This window comes from Pleuronectes platessa, chromosome 21 (genome assembly GCF_947347685.1).
Source record: "Pleuronectes platessa chromosome 21, fPlePla1.1, whole genome shotgun sequence".
In the NCBI taxonomy this organism is placed as follows: Eukaryota; Metazoa; Chordata; class Actinopteri; order Pleuronectiformes; family Pleuronectidae; genus Pleuronectes; species Pleuronectes platessa.
Window position 1 is genome coordinate 1603840 of NC_070646.1, and position 25613 is coordinate 1629452.

The following is a 25613-nucleotide window of genomic DNA, read 5'->3' on the forward strand; positions in this document are numbered from 1 at the left end:
CTTCAGCTAAACGTTTGCCGGACCCGGCCACCTAGGTTCAGCCGATGCTCAAGGGGCAGCAGGTTCAATATTTGCACTGGGTGTTAAGTTTGCACACACACGAGTTTCTGCCCCAGCAGCACCGGCCTGTTGGTGTCCTTTTTCCTAAAGCTGAGGTTCACGCAGAGTTCAGGCACAAATGAATGCAGAGTCAATCTGTCAAGACAGCAGAGTGGCTCTTGGAGGAGGAACTCCAGGCCCCTCTCGCTTCAGATGTTTGCAGGTATATTGCTTCTAATATTTAGAGTAATAAGGTTAACGGCCATTTAGCGAACTGTGCAAAGTTAAAACTGTTTCCAGCCTCTGAAAACCATGTTTCTTTGAAATGGAAATCAGCAACCATTTGAGATATATCTGCATGAGTGTGCAGTTCTCGCAAAACTATATTAAAAATTAATACAGTTCAACGAATGGAAGTTACAGTTGAAATACCCTTCGGCCCATTACTGTAAATTAGAAAAAGGGCTAAAGGGTTTGTTGTCATACATTTCTCTACAAGGCACCAGCCTCCTCTTCAGATGAGTCACAAGGCCAAGGACTGTGGAGACAATCGATTCGCGGAATAGTGACAGATCCAACAACAGAAAAGGGGACGGTGCAGAAAACAAGTGTGGGACTTCATTCCAGAGGTGTGATCCCTGCCATCTCTGTAGGCAATACCTCAGCGCTCCCAGCGGGCGCTCCATCTGGAGGTGTCAGAGTCGGTGCTGCCGCCGACGCCACGGAGACAGATGTTCCGCCGGGGGAGAGGAGGAGGAGGAGGAGGAGGAGGAGGAGGAGGAGGAGGAGGGTGTTTTTCACCTTCGGATCAGCGGAGCCCTCGCTTCCTTCTGCGGGGGAATGTAGGGCAAGGGGAGGAGAGGAGCAGAACATGGTTAATGAACACAATGGGACAAGAAGGAAGATCCTACACAAATAATAAAAAACTCCAACAGCTCACTGCACACGAGGACTATTAATAGATCCAGCAGCCGAGCTCCTTATCCTCTCATATCTAACACATCTTTACCCGACCTGCCCCCCCCCTTACACTTTGTTTGAGGTCAACCCGGTGCTGTTTGTACCCCATGCTGTTTGCAGTTGTTGCAGGCTCTTTTACAAGTCTATTGCAAGGCTCACTTCCTTGGTTTTCTACCAGTTCCTCTGTCGCATGTCACTCTGCAGGGTCCCCGGGCTTCAAAGACAAACTAGATACAGTATTCATGGCATAACGGGGGGTCGGTCATCTAAGAGAAACCACAGAGGAGTCATTTCTACTGGCAGATGTCAAACACAGCCGCAGTATTTATCACATGGTGCAGAGATAAATGGAGCTGCTGCTGTGGCAGGGATACGTTTCACCAAAATAGCCACAATATTTCATCATATTTCTGAAATACAATATATCAGACTTCATAAAAGACGGAACAATCGAGTCTGGGACTAATTTCCATCTTTGTTCCTGGTGTTTTTCCACTGACCTTCAGAAAGCCGGAGTCAGACGGACACAATGTCTGAACAGAGGAATGATGAGAATCATAAAAACAGGTCGGTTCATTACAGCTGCAGCGATGAGTCGACTAATTGATTAATCAGTCGACATAGAAATTAATCAGCAGCAACTTGATGACTGAAAAGTGTTTGTTTTTAATAAATCTAACTTAAACCTTTAAATACTTTTTGATGTTTTATCAACAAAATCATAATTTTTTTTATCTGCAGCTTAATTAAAGATTAAAATATCACAAGTGTAGCCCAACAATTTGCATAAGTAGATTCTAAATGAAGCAGAACATAACTTAAACATCAGAACATAAAGGTTGTGTGACATTATTCAAGGTGTAAAATTAATAAACTGTATTAATTTAATCACCCCTCTCCTCACCCTGAGCTTGTCTACAGTGGCCTTCAGGGAACATGAAAACTCAAACCATGTAAAGATGAAACAAATAACAACAATCTATAGTTTCAGGTGATAATAAATTACTTAAAACCTAATTTGGTTATTATTTTCTATTTCTGCTAATGCATCCTCCTAACCTCTACACACTGGACCTTTAACAAGGTGACCAAGTTTCATCCTGATATTTTATCTTTATTAATGAGATTTCAAAAATGCCTCAAAATAAAAGAGTCAGGTGTCATTGTGATTTTAAAACAGTTTTCCAGCGTTTATCTTTAGTTTTGAAGCTTCAGCAGCCTGAGGTATCAATGGATGGTCTCTGATGTTAAAGATATGTATATATAATCCTTTGCTGTAGTGAAAGGATATTAACACATTTTCCAATAAAAAGATTGAATCTTGAAAACTAGAATATGATTTTAAACACAACGACTCTAGATTGTTTTGTAAAGTTCATTATAAAAGGATCAGTGTGAACAGGACAAATGATCACAGTGATTCATTGCACGTCACCACCTTCCTAATGTTTCTAACACAGACTTGTAACATTGCAAATACTCTGTTATTTAATTTATCCGCCTGCTGTTATTGTTCAGCGAAGCCTCGATCAGAAACGCTGCCTAGAGTTCTGAGCAGCACAGGCTCTTCCTCCTTTGTTACGGCACTGAGGCTCTTGTAAGCCCAGCCTGGGAGATTCCTCACCACCATCCCCCCACCGAGTCTGGCTCTACCGGATGTGGAGGTGGCAGCCGACCTGAAGCCCCGGCCTCCTGGGTCCCTCCTGCGACTGCATCCTGTCCCCACTCCATCAGCACCGTAACTGAGGAAGACAAGTGACTTGGCCAGGGTTAACGTCTTAATACTCCCCGGGATTGCCTCCAGGATCCAAATGGCTACACCTAATAGTTTTCCTCCTCCGTGTGGCTGTCAGGCCGCCATGACTGTATGCCGTAAGAAAAACAAGACCAGCTGAGAGGCAGAGTAACGAAGCAGCACAGTGAAATAATGAGGGGTGGTGAGGAAGAATAGGGCGCCCATGAGAGGTTCGGTGCAACGGCTTCAGGTTTGAAGCAAATGATGATGAGCCCCTGCCTGGACGCTTTGCATGGAGAGGCTGTACACTTGAAATTAAACCAGCTCCTTCCTCCGGAGCCCAGGAGGGAAAACCCAGAACTCAATCAGTGTCACGTCACATGGTTCAAAGCGGCCAATTCGACGCTGCCAGGAGGTTGAGAAATGCAAGGTGACAGTTCATTTTACCAGTGACAGTGTGTCGGTCTCGCTTGCTGGCTTCCCAGTCAATTCCCAGCGAGCAGTGAAGGTTGAGTGTTGCTGGAGACAGACAGCAGACCCCCCCCCCCCCCTCACTGCGCTCTCTCATCGACCTCACTCTGCTTTGTATTCCAATTAACTGGACAGAGGGAGCGGCAGCGGCGTGCAGGATCACGAGCTCAGGCAGACACGTTCTCCTGGCTTCCTTCCAGTCTCTGGATCCCACCACTCTGGAGAGAGCTTCCCTCTCCCAGTCCCCTCTCTCCTTCCACTCCTGACAAGAGGGCCAGTTGTTTCCGGGGGATAATTCATAGATGCTTCTTTAACAACTGCCCCTAGGGACAATGTCTTGGTAATGAAAAATAGCTCCCTCTCACACATTCATATATCACATGTAATAGAGGCGCGTAATCGCTCAGTCGAGTCCACGCAGTGCGAGCTGTAACTGCTCCCCTTAACAGACACCTCAAATAATGCTGAATTAATATTTTGAAATGGCTCATATATCCTAACATAATACAATTTGAATGATTTTCTATTCAATGCTCTCAGGGCTAACATTGATTTGAGTACAAGTTGCCACCAGGCAGTGTGAGTGAAGGTTGTAGATTTAGCGCAACACATTTGCTCCTCCGTCTTTTGTGTCCTCAATCTATCATCACTTTTTACCTCGCCGCCACCGAGGCCCCCCCCCCCTCTGACACTGATGCATGTTTGAGCAGTGGGTGGGTTGAGAGTACAGCGACTCGGAGGAAATCCCAAAAGTAAACTGCCTCCTTTTTATCTCCTCCAGCGACACAAACATTTACAACAGACCCTTAAGATTCAGGCCAAACACCTTTTTGTTTTTTTGGCATCACAGCTTTGAATACGCTGCGACATGTTTGCATGAGCACCGACTTGAGATGTTTGCTCTTGGGAAAGGTGAGACAGCTATTCTTATAGAGTGATTAATGTCAGGGGTTTAGAGGAAAAATGAAATAAAAAGGATAAAAGAACTTGTGGCCTGTGCTCGTGTTTTGAAAAGGAAAAAATCTAAAGGTGCCACATCCTTCTCTGAAACAAAGCTAAAGAGCCTGAAAGACAAGCATGGGTGCTTCACTATTTGTCCCTCTGGACTACCCTATCTTGAAATGCAATGTGTGTGTGTGTTTGCAGCATACACACACACACACACACACGAAACACACACCCTTCATGCCCCCAGGTTCCTCCTGACTCTCTCCCCTCGCAGATCAGAGGGACCCGCTGTCCCTCCCCACACCGCATTGCAAATGAAAAGGAATGCGCTGATAAAAGGCCAGATCCTAGAGATGAGAGGGCAGGAGGAGGACAGGGCAGCGAATGCTAAAGGCGGGGGGGTCGCCTCTTGGGGAGATGAGAGGTGGCGGAGGAGTCAGTGTTGGTAGTAGTGGGAGATCATAGCCGCGCTCCCCCTCAGCGGCGTTTGATACAGGGCTTTTGTCGCTCTTTCAGCGGCGCATTGTTGGGTGGTGTAATCCCCGTCGGATTACAAAGGGCTTCCCTTTTCATATGGGGCTGGCCCAGCAGGCAGGTGGCTGCGGCTCTGTGGAGCTGTCAGGGGGAGGGAACCTCTTTTCCAGGGGAGGGGACCCCAGTTCCTCTTACCTTCACAGGGGCTTTTTGCTGGGAGGCCAGTCAGGCGCAGGTCAACGCGAGGCCAATTCTGACATGAGATTCAACTCGGCCTGACCCCGGGGCTTCCTGCAGGGAGGTGACAGGGAAGGACACCATCATGACACAGTCATCAACGTGAAATACGGAAAATTATTAATATATACGATGATGCGCTGGGAGGAAACTGCTGCCGATACTGCTGTTTACTTCCCGCGTGGGGAAACTGAGCTGTGTTTAATATCGAAAATGCAACAGAGCTGCAGCAATTTTGATAATCAATATATGGTTTCATCTTTTTTTTTTTTAAGTATATGATGATTATCCACTTTCTCAAATGTGACATTACAATAATATTAAATGCTCAGGGTTTGGACATGACTCGGACAAAACTAGTTTCTGACAAAATGATTAAACTAGAAAATAACTGGCAGATTACTCAATGATAAAAATAAATATTAGTAGGAATCCTAAAGAGCAACATCCCTTTTTGGACTTTAATATAAGAGAAGACATGGAATCTTTGCAGCTGGTGGATGCAAACAGCCTTTTTATTTTGTATTGCAACATAGATATGATGCAGAATGTTGCATGGAGACACATTTCTGTTGAAATACTCCGGATTGTGAGTTTGTGAAATGACAGATTACGTGTGTGTGTCTGTGTGATGTTGCCTGGGATATGAAATAATTACCCTGTGGGCTTGAATACACACACTACACATTTCAAAACGCAGCACAGACACAGGACAAGTCCCACCCGGTCCTGATGGATATCTGGTGTGTGCTGTCGATGTGAGCGGTGGCTGATGGAGCTTTGGTTATTTGATGACTTTTCCTTGTCGTGTCTCTGTGATACAGGATCAATAAGGCGATAGAGAGGCCCACCACCACTTGTATTACCTCCTCCACCGCTGCCTGGTCCACACATATCAGCTGTGTGTGTAGAAGCTCGGGTCCGAACCACTGCTGTTCCCCCTCTGCTGCTAATACACACCATCCATCCATGAGCTGTCACATATAGCGAGGGACCAATTTAGCTTCGCCGCACTGTTGTCAGAAATATCCTAATTAGTTTCTCAGCTTCAGTCACAGACCCATCAACGTGGTGGATACTGTAAATTAAACAGTGAGAGGGAGAATTTCTCAGACCTAATTTGACACGATGTGCTATTCAGGGTGAAGATAATGTTCAACCATTTTATAATCTGATGCCACGTGTGGTTTATTGTGGTGCGGCCTGGTTGAAGCATCAACTGGATCCCTGCTGATCTTTATTTTGATATGTTTATCTAAAAATAAAATGCTGCAAAAACATACTTAGTGTAAAATGGAATAAAACAAAATAAAGATTTTTAATTAACATTTGAAGTAATAAAAATGTGATTAACCATTTTACAACGTTATTATCTTAGTGGCACACAGTGAGTACTAGAAGGCAGCACCGGTTCAAAGATCAATCAACTTGTAATCAAATGTATAATTAATCAAAAACTAATAATTAATTCATTGTTTGCAAAGACGTGGGATTTTACACCCTGAATTAAAATTAAATAAAGTTCGAATTTTGTTGTAATTTCCGATTTTCCACTGCATTGAACGACAGTGACATCGCGAGTACTTGAATGCAGCACCTGCAAAAAAGTCGTGTAAAAACCACGTAGCAAACGTAAAATAATAATTAAATTGGCACGAAACAATTCATACATTATTTATCAGAATAATAGAAAATAATAGAATCAATAAATAAACTAAATTTAATAAAATAACGTCGACCCCTGTTTCTGCCTAAACTCTGATTTCCGATTTTACAACTGCATTAACCGACACTGACATCGCGGGTACTTGAATGCATCGCGAACGGTGTGGAGACGTGAACTTACTCAGAAACATAGCCGGGGCCGGGCTAGCGCATCAAGCTAGCTAATCAGCGGCGCCAGGTGATAGACGGGTCCAGGTGAGCGCAACACGTGGAAGCGAGTTGAAATAAGACTTAAAGGAGATTTAATGGAGGTTCATCGTATGAAGCTTCATTTCATTACCCGGCTAACAGCTCCTGGTTCCGGCTGACGACCCCCGTCCTGCCGCCAACAGGCCCACGTCTCCATGTTGGATTTACAGGTGAAGAACAGTTTCTCCAGGTGAGTCAGGTGACCTCAAACAAAATGGTGGATAAACACCATGAACCAGAAGCCACGTGGTTTTCATTAAGAGTCCACTCCAAGTTGCTTGTGGTGAATTTAAATGAGGATTTCTGGCTCTAAACTGCTCACTGTGCATTATTTAGTGGAACAAATGAGCCGTGACACCGCGTTGGGAAATGATTTAATGCCAAAGCTGGATCCAAACCCACAAACAGGCTGTTAATTAGTTTCACCACGAAACTGGGTCACTCCTGCATAAACACACTTCCTCTAATTCAGGACTTTACTGCACACATTCTCAATTCAGGGGTTTTAAAGGTAAATAAATCCAGGTAATGCTTCATGTGATGAGTCGATAAATTCCAAATCAATACTAAAACCATCTCCTAAGACTTTTCCTGGTAATAATACACTTATATTTATAGTTCAGGTTTTATACTTCAAGTACTTTCTAAATACTAAGTCCAATATCAACATCAAATCACATCGGTGAAGCTGGAAGAAACTAAATTAGGCCTTTTTGCTTTAAAAGAGTCTGAAAACATGAATGAGTCAAAGTAGTTAACTGTTGAAGGACTAATTGATTAATTGACCTGTTGTAGCAGCTGCAGATGACTCATGTGCTTGATGTAAATACTTTGGCAAATGATTTTTCCAAAATAAAAGTGTCAGTGCCTATTGGCCTGCTGCCTGTGTTTGTGCTGCTGGATGCTCGTTTTATTTTAAAGTGAGATTTTGACGTCATGATATTGGGGGATGTAATAAACAGGTCAGGGGTAATCCCATTATGTTGAGTAGTATTTATTTTTTAAATAATATTACTTTAATTCTTTGACTTCAAAATGATCAGTGTCAAATCAAAACTCTGGAGCTGGTGGGGATTTGTGTTCTTGCTCCAGGACGCTCGAGGCAGGTTTTACTACACAAGTTAAAATGTGTGTCTACACGAGTCAAATCACGATTACACAGTCAGAGCTGCACGTCACCACCAGTTTCCTATTTTGTGATTCACCACAGACGCCTACAAGGTCTTTAAATGTCTTGTTCGGTTTCACCTCTTTATTATCAGGTTATTCTGGGTTTTACTGCTGCCTAAAGGAAGCAGGGTCATGGCCCCCGCTTCTGAGCGGCGTCGTTATTGTGTCAGGTCTTTATCAGAGTCTGTCAAATCTGTCCTCGGCCTCTTCTGAGAAAACCAGAGTGTGCAGGAAGTTGCCGTCTGTGCTCCTGCTCCACCCCGTTTTGTGCAAATCGAGGTGCTTGCACGGAAGTCATGTTTCAGAGCCAGAAGACACAGGTGGCTTGATGCTGTGATAGTGAGCGTGGATGTGTGCGTGCCAGGACTCTGCTTCTGCTGCTGGAGCTGTGACATTATGATAGAGACCGGGTTTGCATAGGCACAGTCCGAAAAGTCAGCAGAACAAAGTGACTTGAGTTGGACAGGTGAAAGTCGGGGGATGGGGACATTACCGGTGGATGTTAAGAGACTTTTGAACGGTAATGCCTTTTTGTTTTTATTGTAATGGTGTTTGTTCGATCTTTAAATCCTGGTGTTACAGAGTGTGAGAGTGAAATGTGAGAAAATATGCTCGTCAAAACAAAAGTATATCTATAATCTACACGTTAGTTCCTAGCTCTACTAGTTTGTACCTAAACAACAACCCTAACTTTTAGCGTCTACAGTTTCTTTCCATTGTTTTTATTCTTAAATCTCTTGCTAATAAAATGTTGCTTCAAGTTGAGCAAACAAACCAAACACTATAAAATACGACATTTCTCAACTTGTAATAAACATTGTTCCTGACATGATGGTTCTGTGTTATTTGCCACATTTGCATGTTCGGTCAGAGGGTCCATCCCGGCCTCTGGATTTGCATTTGCCAGTAGAGGATTGAATCAGATAAGGGATGTGAGCCGATGTATTTTGCCTACAGTGTCATGGACCGGTCTCTCTTCTTATTCTGACCTAAAAAATTTGTTTACAGCTCACAAAAGAAAATGTTGACATAACTGTTTACACATATTTGTCTAGGTAATATCTTTGGATTTTCCCTTGAGAGGTCATACAGCCAGGGGATTTATATTGTTTAATTTGCCTTAAGAAATATTGTTGTGGTCACGTTAGAAGCAGAAGAAATAGATAGACCTTATGAAAAGGTTGGAGATTCAAAATACAATATTTTCCTTATTAGGCAGGCTTTATTAATGTTATTGGAATGTGTCCATCTGCTGTATAATGATAAAGATCTGTAACACACAGCAGTTCTCAGTGCTCTGTTGTTATGTTGTTTCCATTAGACCTGGTAAACAGTCGAATTTGATCTGTAACACCACATTATGATATTTTATTCAAGTGAATAATTGGAGGAGGTTTGAAAAATTGCAATTTGACACTTCATCATGTCTCAGCCTGTAGCCCTGAAGTCACGATCGCCATGTTTTCTGTTTCCTCAGACTGTGAACTGTTTATATCAGAGATCCTTCAAAATGAGGAGCTCGGTGAAACCGCCCAGGAGGCGCGGAAAGTGTTGCTGAACAACTTTACAGTCGTCCATGTCAGGTAGGGGTTCACCTCCAAGAGCTGCGTCCAATCAGCAGGAGACAGAAAACTGCTCTGCCTGTTACCTCTGTCAGGGAGGTTATGTTTTCACTGGAGTTTGACTCTCTGTCAGGATTACAGAGAAACTACTGAACCGATTTCTCTAAATGTTTGTGTAGGGGTTGAACGAGTAGGGAAAAGTGAATTTTAAATAACCTTCTCCAACATGGTGAGATAGGGGGGTTGTAATCTCCAAGCAATCTTCTAGTTACAGTGTGATTTCATTACACCATTATCCAACTTTTTGCTTTTAATGTCACACAAGTCCTTCAATTGTTGCTGTAATTGCCTTAAACACAGATTGCAAAATTGCATTTGAAGGAAGTCATTTAGTCTAATGGTGTCACCTTCAGGATGTCTTATTTGCTCTTTTTTAGATTTCTATTTCAAGTTTATAAAGCTCTCAAAGGAGAATCTTATCAGAATAAATCACTCTTATTCTTAACTTCCAAACAGGATATCAACAGTCCTTTTAAAACACAAAGAACTGCAGCTCTTGTGTGAAGAGCAGTCGTTTACTCCGGAAACAACCGTCCTCTCTCGTGCCTCCTGCACGACTCAATAAGAGACTCTTGCAGAAAACCTGTGGTTTTGTGGTCTTATGTGCAGGAAACAAACCTGGCTCTGAGTCGTCTGTATGATGCAAGCACAGACATCTTGAGTGCAACATGCTTTGATATATTTCCCTAATTTGACTTTACAGAAACCTTCAGGAATTCCCCTTCCCATGTGAGTAAAACAAACCCTGAACCAAACTATCAGAGTGTTTTATCAACACTGCTGAGCTGTTTTTATAAATGTAGAGTATGTGTGCAGATTACATGCTCTGATAGAATAAACTGCACAATCCTATGACTGAAATGTTCTTTATCTCCCTCTTTCAAACTCTCTCAGCGGACGTCAGGGAGGACGAGGGTTCTGATGACAACCGCAGCTCCAGCCTGGGTCGCTCTCTCCCGTCAGACGACGCCTCGGACTTCCAGGACGACGCCGGCCCTGACAGTAAGTTGACAATACTCCTGATTCCCCGTTTGTCTCGGTGCGTGAAATCTATTTGCGCAATGCAGAGATCTCGGGCTCCTAAAATGTGTGTCTCTGCGCGGCAAGGCGGCACTAATGGCTTTCTCCTCACTACATTAGTTTGAGGGAAATGATTCTGAATTCCAGCAGCAAACATCGCACGATTATATTTATCTTTCAGCTCATACCAGCTAGTTCAACCAAGGACAATGGGAGGACATTTTAACCCCAAAAAGTGACACGTACACGTCGGCATCATCTTGGTAAACACACGTTTCCGATGAATGGCCACGCTGGGGAAGGAATTCGGTATGGAGGTGGAAGGAGGAGTGGTCACAGGAGAGGAAGCAGCTTTAACACACCATCCTTCACATCGTCCCTGAAACACTGACACCTCGCTGCAGGAGGTGGGGGGGGCAGATGTTTTCTGCTGAATGCTGATGCTCGCCCTGTTAATTTGAGACCACATCAGTGAAATTTCCCCTCTTGTCCCGACCTCCTACCCCTTCACCCTGCTCCGGTGACATCACTGGCTCCTCCTCCCTCTCCTCTCCCTCACAGCCAGTGTGCAGGTGAAGGCCAACCTGTGAGAAGAAGCAGGGCTGCGCCTTCACCGAGGCCCGAATGGTGACCTAGAGCTCCCTCCAGTGGCAGGTCCTCTGCTCCTGGTCTGTGTCCCTGAGCTGTGGCAGGCAGGGAGGCAGCCCACACAGAGAGGAGGCTGTGTAGCTGCAGGCTAATGCAGTGATTGATTGACCCCGAGCCCCTCTATTCTTTCACAACCGGGTTTGAAATACAACACTGTACCTGAGGGGCCATGTGGGTTCTGTCCCTCTCTCTCTATATCAATCTTTCTCTCTATCTTCCTTTCTCGGACTTGCCCTCCCTCCCGTTCAGACTTCTTTTATTTTTTTTTGTATTTGAGAATCTATGCAGCAGCTAATAGCCCGGGACGTGACGTGCTGCAGGTGGGCATTACCGCCTCCACCGCCTCAGGTGCCAATCTCCACCCTGCACACTTTGTGAGCTCGTCTCAGGAGGTAATGTAGGAATCATCTGGAATTTCCCGCCGCAGTCACTTTGTGTTACCGGTAGTTAATGCCAGCTGGATGTAGTCACAAAAAAAAAAAAAATCCCCTTATTTGGAAACGGCGTAATGAACTGTTCCGTCCTCTGCCCACAGAAGAGTAACTGCCGCCTTTTACTCCACAACTTTGGGAAAAAGCAAAGTAAACAATTCACGGCAGATGGCGGCAACATGGACCCACGAGGAAATAATAAAGGGCGAGATTTCCTTCGGGAGAGAAACAAAATCAAACTGTAAAATGCTTTAAAAATTCCCCTTTAGGCCATAATGGTAACACGCCCAGTTACAAATACGCCGTCTGTTACCTTGGAGCACGATGGTTGTTTACGCTCTAACACGATGTCACACCATTGTCGATGTTAAATGTGAGAAATAGCCAATTATGCCGCATCCCCGGAATGTTCTTCCCCTCCCATTTGCATTTAGCTTTTATGATCACCCACTGATGCCCACTTGACACCGAATAACCACACTTCAAAAACAAAATCACATTTTTTTGTCGGATCAATAATAATCACAACATTTGATTCCCGTTTAGAAAAAGCTACACGTCACAGGGCTGTGGCGTTTTTATTGCTGTGGGACTTCAGCCGCGTCGGAGCAGTGAATGGACCGTGTCCTCACCGAAAGGGCACCGGGAGTTCAGAGTTCATTCCCTGTTCACCGCCAGTGGAAAGAGGCGGCTCACACTTCTCCGCCGGGCGCTGTGTTTCAAGGGAAGAGGGGGTGTTTGAGACCACCTAATGAAATCACTGACATTTTATCGAGGAAGACTCGTCAGAGATGAAGATTTAAAATGTTCTTATATTCCTTCTAATGCAGACGTGAGCTCGTTACGTTGAAGTTGGACTTTGAGGAAAAAGACAGAAAACTCTCGAGTGCTATCGAGGGTAATAGTAGTATTTTATTTGGGGCTTACTGTACACAATAGAGACGTTGTGAGTCGGAGGATGTATGATCCGTGGTAATCGACTGGCTGCCTGCGCTGCTCTCTGCTCTCTAACCAGAGAGTGAGTGAGTGTGAAGTCGATGGGTTCTTCTACACGCGGGAGGAGCCTGTGCCGTTTGATTAGATGCGGTGGCCCGTTGTCTTCAGCGGACTGGGTGACACCAGATTTGTAATGGCTGACAGGAACAGATGGAGCCTCCATTGTTAGCCCGGGTGTCTGCATGGTAATGTGAACTGAGTTTCACCCGCCGACCGCACCGGTGACCTGACCGCGCCTGCAGCCTCACCCCAGCCTCGTCTGCCCCCTACAGCCAGCTCCACCTCCCTCGCTGCTCACACTCGATTTGAGGATGTTTCTTTTTCACTCCCCCCCCCCATCACACACACACGTACATTCCAGTGTGTTTTGCATACATAAACAAAAAACTTCTCCCTCTAGTGTAGACAATCTATTTCGCCTCACCCACACACACACACACCCCAGAAGACCCCAGGAGACAGCCGGAGACGTGGGGCTCTCAGTCCTGTCAAGCTGTTTGCAGGTCAAGTTTATGAAGTCCAAATGGCCTGTTTGTTTTTCTTTGATTGGGGAGCACCGCTGGGCGCTCGGGGGTGTTTGCTGGGAAGCTGCAGCGATGACAGAGCGCCGCGGGAAGAGCTTTGTTTCAGGAGGCGTGCAAAAAAAAAAGAAAAGAAGATGGCGCTTTTGAAAAGTCTGTGTCTTCTGCTTTGTGATCGTCGTGATGCTGTCGGCCTGTAACTGTGCAGCCAGGTGCTGGTGTCACGTTATCTTGTGATTGGTTAATGAACCGTTGGAATCACATCCTCTCACATAAAGTGTGATTATTTACTGTATATAATTTGGTTTATATTGTTTAATGTCTCTGAGATTTATAGGTTATTAGATTAATTTACCAATTAATCGATGAATAGTCTTAATTGCTTAAAACTCAAGGTGAGTTTTTCAAATCACCTGTTTTCATCCATAAAATTGATTTTTACTTTTACATCCGACAAAGGATCTGCACATTCCTGAAATAAAGAAAGTGGAGCAAAGTATAATTTGACAATTTAAATTTTTTATGATTTAGCTTTAAGTTTTTAAAAATGTACCCTAGCGTGACTCCTGTCAGTGATTACAGCTCCAGTATAATTTCCTAAACCAATTACTGGCAGTAGAATGCAGTGGGATAACCAATTTGAAGGCTATATCTAGCTGTGGCCTATTCCTCATTTGAATACGAGGAGCCACAGCACAGTAACAACATTATTACATGGTGCTGGTAAATAGAATAGTAAATTAAAATTTTGTCATTTTGGCCTAGCCCTGAAAAAGCTATTTAGCGTGAAGTGTTTTTGAGTGTGCATGCCCCGGCCTCTTGGCTGGGGGAGCAGGAAAAACAAAGCCAGCTGACGGATGGATGCTCCATTAGGGGGTTAATCAGCGATGCTCTAGGTGCCAACTGGCCCTCGTCTGTGTTTGAAGTCAAATTGAGTCATGGAGGAAGAGGAGGGTTGTCGGTGCTTCACAGAGGAACAAATGACTTTCAGTGAAAATGTTTGAACGTCGCTAAAGAAACAGCTTAGTAACATTGATACTAGTTTTCTGTCTGGTGTTTGCTTGAATGCACCTGGACGTTGTTTGAAGTGTGCACAGCTGACCTCCGTGCAGGTTTGTGACGGTGCCATCGCCTCACTCGCTGAACTCCTGACCTCTTGACCTCTTGCCTGTCCGACCCGTGACCTGTCTGCACTCACTCCACAGTTGAGTGAGCGATCGGCCTCCCTGTCTCAGAACGCCCATCGCTCACCGAGTTTCTCCGGACCGGCTGATAACCATCTACTGTATCCACCCGTTGGAATATCTGCCCGGAGATTAATTTTTCACCCCTTTTCGTCGGTGTATGGATTTCATGACATTTGCATAGCGGCTGCTCGTTTGCGAGGAAGCGAGGAACATGTTAATGACCTCCCCCCCCTCCACCTCCCCTCCACCTCCCCTAACTCTCCTTTCCTCTCCACCCTCTGTTGCAGCCTGCAAGCTTGTCTAGAAAGACACACACACACACACACACACACACACACACACACACACTCACATTACGAGGCAGGAGCAGGCACCGTGCATCGCTGCGACTGCTTGCCATCAGGGTTCAAAAGTTCACTCTATTCCCTCAGGGCTACTGTGCTGCTGCAGATGCTGATAGTCTTTTCTTTCCCTCTCTCTCTCTCCCTCTCTCTCTCTCTCTCTCTCTCTCTCTCTCTCTCCCTCTCGCTCTCTTCTGGCTGCCTTTCTCTCCCTCTCTCCCTCGCTGTTTACACTATTAATCTTGTACACTCTCTCTCACACGCTCACTCACGCTGCCTGGCAAGAAGAGAGCGGCTTGAAGGGGGGATTTGGACGTATTTAACCGAAGGGCATCCATCACTCTCATCCCTGGCTTCGCCCCCACGAAAAGCCACACTGTGTAGTTTTTGCATCCTCCTGGTTTGTGAGCTCTCCGTTGCAGCTCTCCCCTCGTTTGCTTTGTTTTATTGTTGCATTGCATATAATTACATCCCCTCCGTTGCCTCTGGTGTCGCTTCGCGTTGAAACCCGGGGAGAACAGGCGAAGGTAAATGTGCTGCAGTCCATCTGCAAGGAGGCACATAGGCAGAATGCAAAGTGGGAAGCTGGGGCAGGGTGGCTCCTAATCTCCCCCAGAGCTGTCAATGTCACAGACAAATAGCAAAACTATCAGATGCGGCGGGTTCACCCAGAGGTTAGCGTTCCCAGGTACCTCCTGCATTCACTCCCTCTCTTTCTCCCCCTGCCTTGCAAATGAGAATTTGATTTTGCCCTCCACTGGAATCCATTCCTGGAGATGAATGAAGTTTCGATGCCAAGCCCAGGTGGCCCCGCTGATTTCTTAGGGAAATAAATGGAGATGGGAGAGATGTGCTGGCCTGTAAACAGACAGTGACACGACGGCTTCCAATGCCTCTGGGATCCCTCTGTTTAATTGTTGCTGTAATGTAGCACTTTAAGGTCATTAACATACCCTTGTGGAGTTATTCCTCTTTACACCGGGATCAACGCATGGCTGGGAGAAGTCAGTGTGTGTGTGTCTGTCTGTGTGTGTGTGTGTGTGTGGCTTAGATGTCGTGGGAGGATTGAATATCTACAGCTTTTAAAAATCATTGATCTATTCATGATACTGACCTGAGCTGTAAGTCGGCTTGTCAAAAAGAAATGGAATCAGAAGTGAGTGGAATGAGGCCTCGTTTTATTGTGAAGGAACTGGCCAGTGGTGTTTATGGTTCGTTTGATTTAAATAAACCAGTAATGCATTAAGATAGTTAACTTCAAAATATCAATTAAGTAATTACTGTTGAAAACATGTTATAAAATGCAAGACTTAAATGAATAATTAAATTCATTGTTTTATTTTTTTATTTTTAAAAGGCTATTTTGCTTTATTTGATTGTAATTGTTTTTTCGATATCATTTTCAGAAACTAAGTATTTAAAGAGGCATTAGTTAAATAATGTTAATCTTCCTGTTCATCCTGTTTTATATCATATTACTTCATATGAGATCATTTGTTTATTGTCACTAAATCAGTTTTGAATAATTTCGGCGGCAGTTACTGTCGTGCAGGAGGATTTACCATTTGTGTGAGTGTCACACGACAAAGTGTTGTGTGTTTTTCTTAAAACAAAATAAAGAGGATAAAATAGTTAAAGGAAGTTAAAGATATTTGTTTTTAAATGTTAAATATGGAAGATTTGTACAATTCTTATTATTTTGACTCATAAATGTAAACAGTGATTTTAAAATACACAGTTATTAACTGACAAAATACCTTTTGATTTTTTTTTCGGCCTCTATTTACAAATGAGCAATAATTTCTGTAGAAAAAGAGGAAATGAAGACAAAAGTACTGCAGCATTTTCTAATTTACTTTGAAAAGGCCAAATCCTAAATCAGTTTTCTATTATTATTATTATTATTAAGACTAAATGGAATCCTGCTAAATTATATAATAAAAAGATCACAGTAATTATGTTAAAAATACAATTTAAAAAGACAACATTTATAGAAGCTGTAATAAGAAACTCATTCTTCATGCATAATCATCTTTCTATGATTTCTAAAGGGAAACTCATACGGAGTTTTGAATAACATGAACCCAAACAAATAAAATAACAAATCCATGATTTCCCCAATTGAAAATATTTGAATAGAATTTTCTTATGTTAAAAAACCCTCCAGATTTAACCTGATCTGAATCTTACTGAGCGTTTGGCTGCATTTTGCTTTGAGAGAAAATAATTTCCCTGTAACACCTGTTGCCTCCCGACCTGCTGGTGATTTATAGAAGGAGTCCATGAATAAATGCATCATGTAATTGTTTACTGGCATAATATGTAACGGAAGTGACCATAAAATAAGAGTGATTATACGTAAAGGTAATAGGCATGAGATATCGCTCGGAAGCCCCAGTGCATCGCACACAGAACCTCTTTGAACATATTTACTCACCATTATCGCCAAAATGATATTTGAAGCATTTTAGTGGAAATAACAGAAGCGTTGTAAAGTTGCAGTAACTGTGCGTTGGGGGGGGCGAGTGTCTCTGGAGTGTGTGTCCCTGCAGCCTCACTCGTTGACGGGGTTATGTCCCGTCTCTATCACCGGCTCTCCGGCTCTCCTGTGGGCCCCAACTCCTCCACTCTCTGTATTTATATTCCTACAACTGTGGGGGGGCTTTCTTTGTTTTTATTGCATTCTTTTTTTATCTCTATCCCCGTTATATTTATATATATATATCTATTTTTGTGTGTGTCTGTCAGTGAAGCAGCTGAAAACCATCCCCAGCGATTAGAGGATCATTGTATCTGCAGTTAGGCATTTGAATAGTGGTAGTAAATCTAGAAAAAGGGAAATTCAGGGTCGCTGCAGACGCTGCTTATAGCTGCCCAGGGGGAAGCTGGTGTCACATTGTAAATTTAGCCCCTTAGTGTCTTCACAGTGGCGGCGGCCCGAGATGTTTGAACGCAGGTGGAGAGCAGAATTAAACCCAGAATGACTTGACATCTATTCCTGCGCTGGAGCCACGGACGTTTTATTTTTCTTCCAAATTGCTTCAAATGTAAGAGTCGGGACAATAAGAGAGAAACACCAGATATGTCTGCGTGGCTTGTAGCTGCAATCTCATTGATTTTTCTTTTTTTTCCTTCTTTACCAGGATCCAAATCGTTTAAAGAAACAAACCTGTGCACGTCGAAGCTTTTATTAAGGCGTCGCTCAGTCGAAGAAGCTTTTATCTCAAGTCCGAGACAGAGATTGGTTCTTTTAATCTGATTGACATGTGTGATTAAAAAAAACAACAACAACCCCACCTTAATCCCTCCTGCATAAAGTCCCATTAAACATCAGTTGAAGCCATGCAGGCATCCTGCAGCCTGATATAATGCACTCCATGTTTTCTTTGGTTTTAAACACGTGCATTAGGAGGGCTCTAAACACGGTTTATGTATCGATGACTGAGGTCCTAATCAAATCAGGGGGGAGGAGGGGAGACGTTCTGCCCTTAACCTCAGTGCCGCTCAGTCTCCCTCCTCCCTCCCGGCGGCCGCCTCGCTGCAGGGACGCTCGGCAAAGGGCCTCCTGCGGTAATGAGGAAAAATGTATCAATTTAGCTGTGGCCTGCTCGCAGATTGAGCGCCGGGTGGGTGAAGGTGCACTGAGTGAATCCTTTTTCCTAATCAAGGACAGTATCGAAGAGGATTGCGGTCTCGCTCGCTTCGTCTGTAGAATCAGCGGCATTCCTCCCCTCAGCCCCCCCCCCCCCCCGGGGCCCGGGGAGCCTCTCTCTGCCTTCTGTTTCACCTCATCAGCAGAGTTCACATGGAGGTCGGGTCCTGCCCCCCCGATGCTGCATTCAATGCAATACCTCTTGCATGGAGAAGGCAGCGTGAAAGCCCCCGTGCTCAAGGACTAGGCAGAGGAGAAAGAGAACATATGATAACTTGACGATTTTGATTCCAACCTGTGCTGCGTGACTGGGGGGGGGGTCACCTTTTCTACTCTAAATAGATTTATTAATCCTATTGATCCTCTCCTCTGTACCTTTTTTAAAAACCCTTTCCTACAGAATAGAGGTGATGCATTGAAAACATTTGTGGGATATTAATTTGCCACGAGGTTCATTTTCATTCTCGGCCTTTTGGAAATTTGATGTTAAAAACCTGAAGCAATAGCAGATTTTTTTATCGTTGTGTTATTTTGAATTTTAAAATGCATCGGATTCAGTTTCTCAAATGTAACCGGCACGTAAATATCATCTGGTCTTCGACTGCACGTCAGAAGAAGAGAAGCGGCTTCAATCCAACTCCTGACGGACATTTTATCGACCAAATGTTTAATAAAGAAAATAACTCGTATGTCAATAATGAAAAAGACTAAAAAGGGCATAAAAGAATAAGTAGTAGATCATGTTGTGAACGAAGAGACACAATAAAAGTTGTGTTGCAGCAGACGAACACATGACGATCACCCTGTCAACATCACAAAGGAAAATAAATTTAGTATCACAAGCACGAGATAATAATAAATGACTAAATACTAAAGATGCATGACACACACACACACACACACACACACACACACACACACACGCACACAAAGAAAGATAGAAGGAATAGATGAGACACTTGTGACGACCAGGATTCGACGCCACACGCCAGATTTCCACGCAGCAGATGATGAACAGAGCCGGAATAATATCAGTTCATTTTTATTTTCTTTGAAGACATTTCACTCATCACACTCGGTTCAGACGACGCCGTCTGTAAATCAAACATCGTAAATACAGTCATTTTCCACGAGGACACGTTTTAATATATTTGCGAATCCATAAATCGGCCTAATTTCAAGTGACAATAAAAACAATCGTGTGGATTAATTTCATGAAGCATGGAATTGCTTTAAATGTGGTGAGAAAACCCCTGATACGTCTCAACTCCTGCTTCTTCCAGTAATTCTCCATGTAGATGATAACAGAAGTGTTTCTGTAGCAGAGGACCCAGCAGAGACCCCCTGCTGGGTCCGAGCCGTCCCTGAGCCGCCGCTCCTCGCTCGCTTCCTGCTCTCCGAACGGAAAAGATAATGAAGCGCCTGCTTACTCTCCTTTCACCGGTGCCATCATCTGTACCACTCAACATCTCCGGTGCCTTTCTGTGTTTTCACAACATCTCCGTTGCATTACGACCACCGTTAGATCTAATGTAACGTATTAGTCCTCCCACCCGACCATTTGCCTTCATTTTGATTCACTCTCTCTCCAGCCTTTGATTGACTTTCAGCCTAACTAAAGTGGATTTTAATGAGAGAATACATTAACTCCCTCTGGTCATGCTGACATAAATCAGCCCTTTCTCGCAGGATCAACTGCTGAGCTCATAACACCATGCTGAGAGAGTGTGAATAACCAAATGAGAGATCGTGGCGGTGGCAAACTGCTGCCAGATCAGATGCATTGTTGTGCGTGCCCCTCCGAGAAACACACCCACCCCATCACGAGTTTAAACCAAGTTCAGGGAGGCGGCAGAACGAGGCACTCAGCAGCACACGGGTCAGCTCGCTCATGTAAATGCTCCTTAACGTGTCGGGATCAATTAAACACATATTTCTGGTCAATTTCTATTGATTATCTCCTTCCATTTGGAAACTGGGGGGGGGGGGGGGGGGGGGGGCGTTAGATTCAGTTATCGCGACCCCGTAGAAACTCCTCACCTTGATTTACGAAACACGGGGAAGCGACTCGCAACATCACATCTATCCGCTTCTCTTTGTTGGTAATTGCACTCAGCTAAATAGGTTATGCTGAAATATCAATAAATTGCCATCAAATTAATGTCAATACCGAAGCTGTGGATGGGGCTAATTAAAACGCAAAAGGGATGAAAATGAAGTCAAGGCATTGCCCTGAATAATTGATGCCGCAATTTATGATTTTTATGAAAGAGTGCCGTCTGTCTGCGAGTTTGATGAGGCCTTAATTAGATGCATTAATGTGTCTCTCTGTGCCTGTGCTCAAACTCAAAACTCAAACACCATGAGGGCGGCTGGCCTTGTCTTCTTTTCTTTTTTTTTTCAACGCTCTAAATTACACGTTTTTCAAATAACATTACCTCCTGAATATCCATTTAAAACTGCATTGGTCCCAAAGAGGTGTTAGTGTGTGGTTTTCATTAAAAGAGGCATTGTTAGCTCAGGACCAATCAGACTCTGCTTTTGTTTAGGGAGGGATCAGGGGACTGGAGCAGAATTAAGCAGGGTGATGCTTCAAGGCTCTGCTGCGACCCCGTGGAAGGATCCAGAATTATCGTGCACGTGTTTCAGTTTCCTCTGTTGTGCTCACGTTTGAGGCTCCGTACAAAGGACAGTGAAGTGAGGTCAGGTCACTCTGCGGCAAAGTGTTAAACACGCACAAAATGTGTAATGTTTATTGACTCGCGCAGATCAGAGTGATCCCATGTTGATTCTGCACCTCCTCATCTATTAGCCGGGCTGGACCTGGGAGATAGATGAAGAGCGAGGGAGGCAGACGGATGAGGGGATGAGAAGAGGGCCGCTGCAGGGGAGCAGGCCCAGAAGGGAGGAATGGACGGGCTGCTGGCGGATGGATGAGGTGGAGGAGCGTAATGACTGCTCCATGTTATGATGTACTGAATCAGGTTCTCTTTGACAAAACACTCCTGAGCACCTCTGTATTTATTGTGTCACCGGTCAGTCCATCCACAAAAGGCCGGCTGATGATATGTGAGCGTGTTAGTGCCGTGAGGTGTCTGGGGCTCTGCTCTGGAATGACCTGCTCATCCGTCAGGCCCACGAGCTGCAGCGGCGGCGGGGTGTAGGATCACAGGCTGGACTGTTGAGAAGTTGAATCCCAGGAATGTTAACCAAGGTAAAGGCAGATATCAAATTCCTTTGCAACTTCAAAGTCGAGAGAACCTCCTCGAATCAGCCACTTTCGGACGGGAGAGAGTATTTAGTAATTTTCTTTAAATCAGGAAGAGGTTCCTGGTTTTGTAATGGTGGGATGGGGGTGGGGGGGGTCTTTGTTTAAGCTAGAGGACCCTGTTGGGGGTGACATGTTTGGGTTTTCCCAGCAGTTAAACAGGGCCCCTCTGAGGGGGATGGACCTCAGGCATTCCCCTTGTCATCAGCGATCTGAGTGAGGTGTCACACAGGCTCCTGGAAGTGGTCTTTAAATTGTTCCTGTGTTTCAGACTCAAAAGTTCCTGTTCACGGGACTAATGCCTGTTGACTAATGAGTTCGGAGGAAGCCGAGCTTTGTTTCTGACACGTGGATAAACCGGGCAGTCCTGTTGAGGTACAGGGCAGAACGTGGCCCTAGAGGTCGACCGGGGGTCAACCACTGAAGGCCAGACAACCGGTCAAGTGAGCTCATTCCTCCATAGAACTTCTAAACCATCCTGAAGGAGCAGCTGCTTAAAACCGCTTCTCCGGATGTGTTGTGGTTCAAACGCACTTTGTGTATAATCACATATAGATTCCAGCGTCTCCATTAACACAAACAGCCGAGCAAAGTCATCTCCAAACTTCTCCCCAGCACAAATGACTCAGTCGACTTAATGCCATCGGAAGTGCATTGTGCGTTGCTTTCCAACAACTGCACTAATTAACTTGAGGCTCTTAAGGTTGTGCCATTGTCCTCTCATGTTGAATGTTTGACTTTGCAAATTGATGAGAGTTGTTCGAGTCCCCACAGGAAGGTTAGTCCCATTAAAAGTGCAATGTGAGCAGATGAATGGACTGCAGCGCTCAGCAGCACTGTACATGTATCGATCCCGGCTTCCTACAGCCTTGCAGGGATGTATTTGATCCACAGGGCTGGAGCCTTTATATTCAGTGTGTGTGTGTGTGTGTGTGTGTGTGTGGGGGGGTGAAGCTGCAGCTTAGTAGGCGTTAGTGGTGAAAAATTAGCTGATTCATTTTGTTGATTTGTTCCTTTAATATCATTATAAATCAAATATCTTTGCATTTTGAACTCGTGACTAAAAAAAGGCATTTGGAAGAAGCTCTGAAGTTATTAACATTTGTATCTATTAAATTATTAGAGCATAAAAATGATTTGTCAGTTGATATCTGCATTTAGGTTTGCCGATGTGTACAGTTTCATATTACAGAATAAACAATGCTGGAACTATATGTATTTGGGTTAAAATCATGTTTATTTTCCCATATATTTTGTCGTATTGGTGTTTTCATAATTATAGTTATTTATATATAAACTGTAAAATATCAAGCATCAATTCCATTTCTCCGTCCTAAGAATTTAATAAAGACATCCTGGGAATCATTGCCAATTTTTTAAATCCGCATTAGAAATGTTTTAGTCCCTAGTTTCAGTATCTAGGACGTGTCGGGCTCTATCTTCATATAAACTGTGTGTTCACAGACTTCAGTGACATCCCTCCTGTGGCGGCTCAGGACCTCAACAACATCTTGAAACAAGGCTACATGGAGAAGAAACGAAGAGGTACAGCTGCTTCTAGACCTCGAGTCGATTCTTCTCAATAAGAAGTATAAATGCTGTATATATTGATAGAAACCTTCATATCTGTGTGTGATCAGATCACAGCTTCTTTGGCTCCGAGTGGCAGAAGAGGTGGTGCGTCCTGAACAACTCAATATTCTACTACTTTCGCGGTGAAAAAGGTTTGTATGAGAAGCCACCATGCAGAAGCATCACAGCTAAAACCTAAACTGAATCAGATAACAGCCCCAGCGCCTGTCGTCCCCCCCCACCCCCCCACTCCCCCCCACAGACAAACAGCAGAACGGCTCCTTCTACATCAACGGGTACAGTGTGCAGCTGGTGACCAACCTGAGGAAAGACTCCAAGAGAAACGCCTGCTTCGAACTCGTGGGCCCTGGACGACGAGCTTTTCAGGTCTGGACTAGCACCACGACCACCATGTGCAAACACAAGTGTGTGTGTGTGTGTGTGTGTGTGTGTGTTGGGAATTAAAAGTAAGGCGAGAGATGCTGTTGTGGAATTGGTGCTAAGTTGCTTTGAGACGGCAGGAATTGTCCTTACTTAAAATGTGCCTCTCTCCTCTCGAGGAAAATATCTAAATCACATCTAAATATCTAAATTAATAAAGAAACTGGAGGTTTTATGTAATTCAGAAACAGACTCTGTTACGTCGTTGGTCCACTAGGGAGCAGTGACAATTTATCTAAGAAACAAGTATATGTGTTATTTCATTAGATATGAAATTATTCATCCACATAAAATGAAAACCTTTTATTTGTGATTGTGTCTATTTAAATAAATATTGTTGATATATTGTCATCCGGCAGACTTGACCTTATATGTCCTAAATATTTTTAATTACTCTTTAATATTTTTATAATTCCTACAATGTAATTTCTATTTAATGAAATTTTCTTTCTTAAGAGGGGAATTTCCTATTAGCTTTTTTATTTCCCAGCCGACTAGAGAGAGATTTGTTCTGCATCTCAAAGAGGAAAAATCTGGATTTTTATTTCTGCATAATGCTTCTGCAGATGAGATGATATTTGCCTCTGTCCCTCCAGTTCACCGCCAGCAGCCCCCAGGAGGCCAGGGAGTGGGTCGACCAGATCAAATTTGTCCTTACAGGTAAGACTGTTTGTTTCTGCCCCCCCCCCCCCCCCCCCCCCCCCCCCACGTGTGTGTTTCAGGAAGAGCATTGCCATCTTCAGACAAGGACATTTAAAAAGTCACGAGTCGAAAAGAAATTCATTTTTGGATTATATAAATAAAATTGACTTGACTTTTAAATAGTCACAAAGATGAATTTAGAAAACACAGTTAAAGCAGAATAAACCCTCTTTTCTTTCTGAGTGTTCTCGTTGTTTCCGAGGGTCTGAAAGGTCAGAAGTGAAAAAGTATTTTATCTTCTCTGACTCCAGTGAAAACCAGCAAATCCATCACTAGCTGCACAAAACTCCTGAATCTCCAGAGTCCACAAGTCGCCCACGTGCACCATCATGTAGCTCTAGTTCTCCTCCTCCCCCCTGCTCCGTCCGACCACTCCTCCCCCCCCTTACCCTCCTACCAAATTCCAACTTACAGGAAATTGATTGGTAGATGTTCTGGTTATCCTCCAGTGACATTGATTTCTGCCTGGCCGCTGGTGTACGGCCGGGGACCTGATACCCTGTGTTGCAGTGGCCAGTCGCCTGCAATGAGACGGCTCCTCCATCTGAGCGCTCCTGCCTCGGCCACTCTAAAACGGGCTCGGGCTGGGCCACCGATTTGCGGGAAGTAACAGACACTCTGCAGTTTGTCTTACTTCCTTCCAGTCCGGTTTTACTACGAGACGCAGGCTGATGCAGATGATTCTTTTAAATCCTCCTGAATGAACCTCAGAATGAACCGGGCTTCATTCTGCTTTGCAACGGGTGCTTTTGTTTCTCTGGTCACTCTTTAGTGACCGACGGAGGGATATGATACATAAAAATATATTATATTGGTTTGAGAAAATATGACGTATAAAATGTAAGACTAAGCAGTCCACGGATCAGTGTATAGACAGAAAAGGGTCAGAAACATAAGTCATGAATTTCTCCTTAATGATTTTAGCACAAACTGTATTAAAAGTTCAGATTACTAATGAATCTGACCTTTGACCTCACGCAAAATTATCCATTCATCAATACATGTCCTACTGTTTATCTAGATCATTGTTTAAATATTTCTTTTACACTTTTAGGAAGTAACAAATACAATAATGTGACAGAAATGTAAAAAAATAAAACCCTGCATTTAATAATTCCAGGTCTTATTGTCCCTCCTGCTCGTCAGTGACATCTTTTATACTTTAGCTGCTGAAGTGGGAATCAAATTTAACACAATTTTTTTTTTTTAAAGAAGTTAAATTTAATATGTAGAGACTCAGAAGAAATCATCTTAATTTGTTGAG

At 44.0% G+C, this 25613-nt stretch overlaps 1 protein-coding gene across 2 annotated transcripts in view; it reads left to right on the forward strand.

Moving 5' to 3' along the window:
- Positions 1-8205: 8205 nt before the first annotated feature.
- skap1 (src kinase associated phosphoprotein 1) overlaps positions 8206-25613 on the forward strand; it is a 29199-nt gene continuing 11791 nt past the window's right edge. Inside the window, exons 1-8 of one of the 2 annotated variants that reach the window (XM_053414280.1) lie at positions 8206-8468; positions 9426-9531; positions 10274-10299; positions 10465-10572; positions 23099-23179; positions 23275-23358; positions 23469-23593; positions 24244-24307. In XM_053414280.1, coding sequence (XP_053270255.1) covers positions 8429-8468; positions 9426-9531; positions 10274-10299; positions 10465-10572; positions 23099-23179; positions 23275-23358; positions 23469-23593; positions 24244-24307 — 634 coding nt within the window. In that variant the 5' untranslated portion in view covers positions 8206-8428. The remainder of the gene's footprint in view (positions 8469-9425; positions 9532-10273; positions 10300-10464; positions 10573-23098; positions 23180-23274; positions 23359-23468; positions 23594-24243; positions 24308-25613) is intronic. The other variant, XM_053414279.1, reaches the window with a different exon arrangement.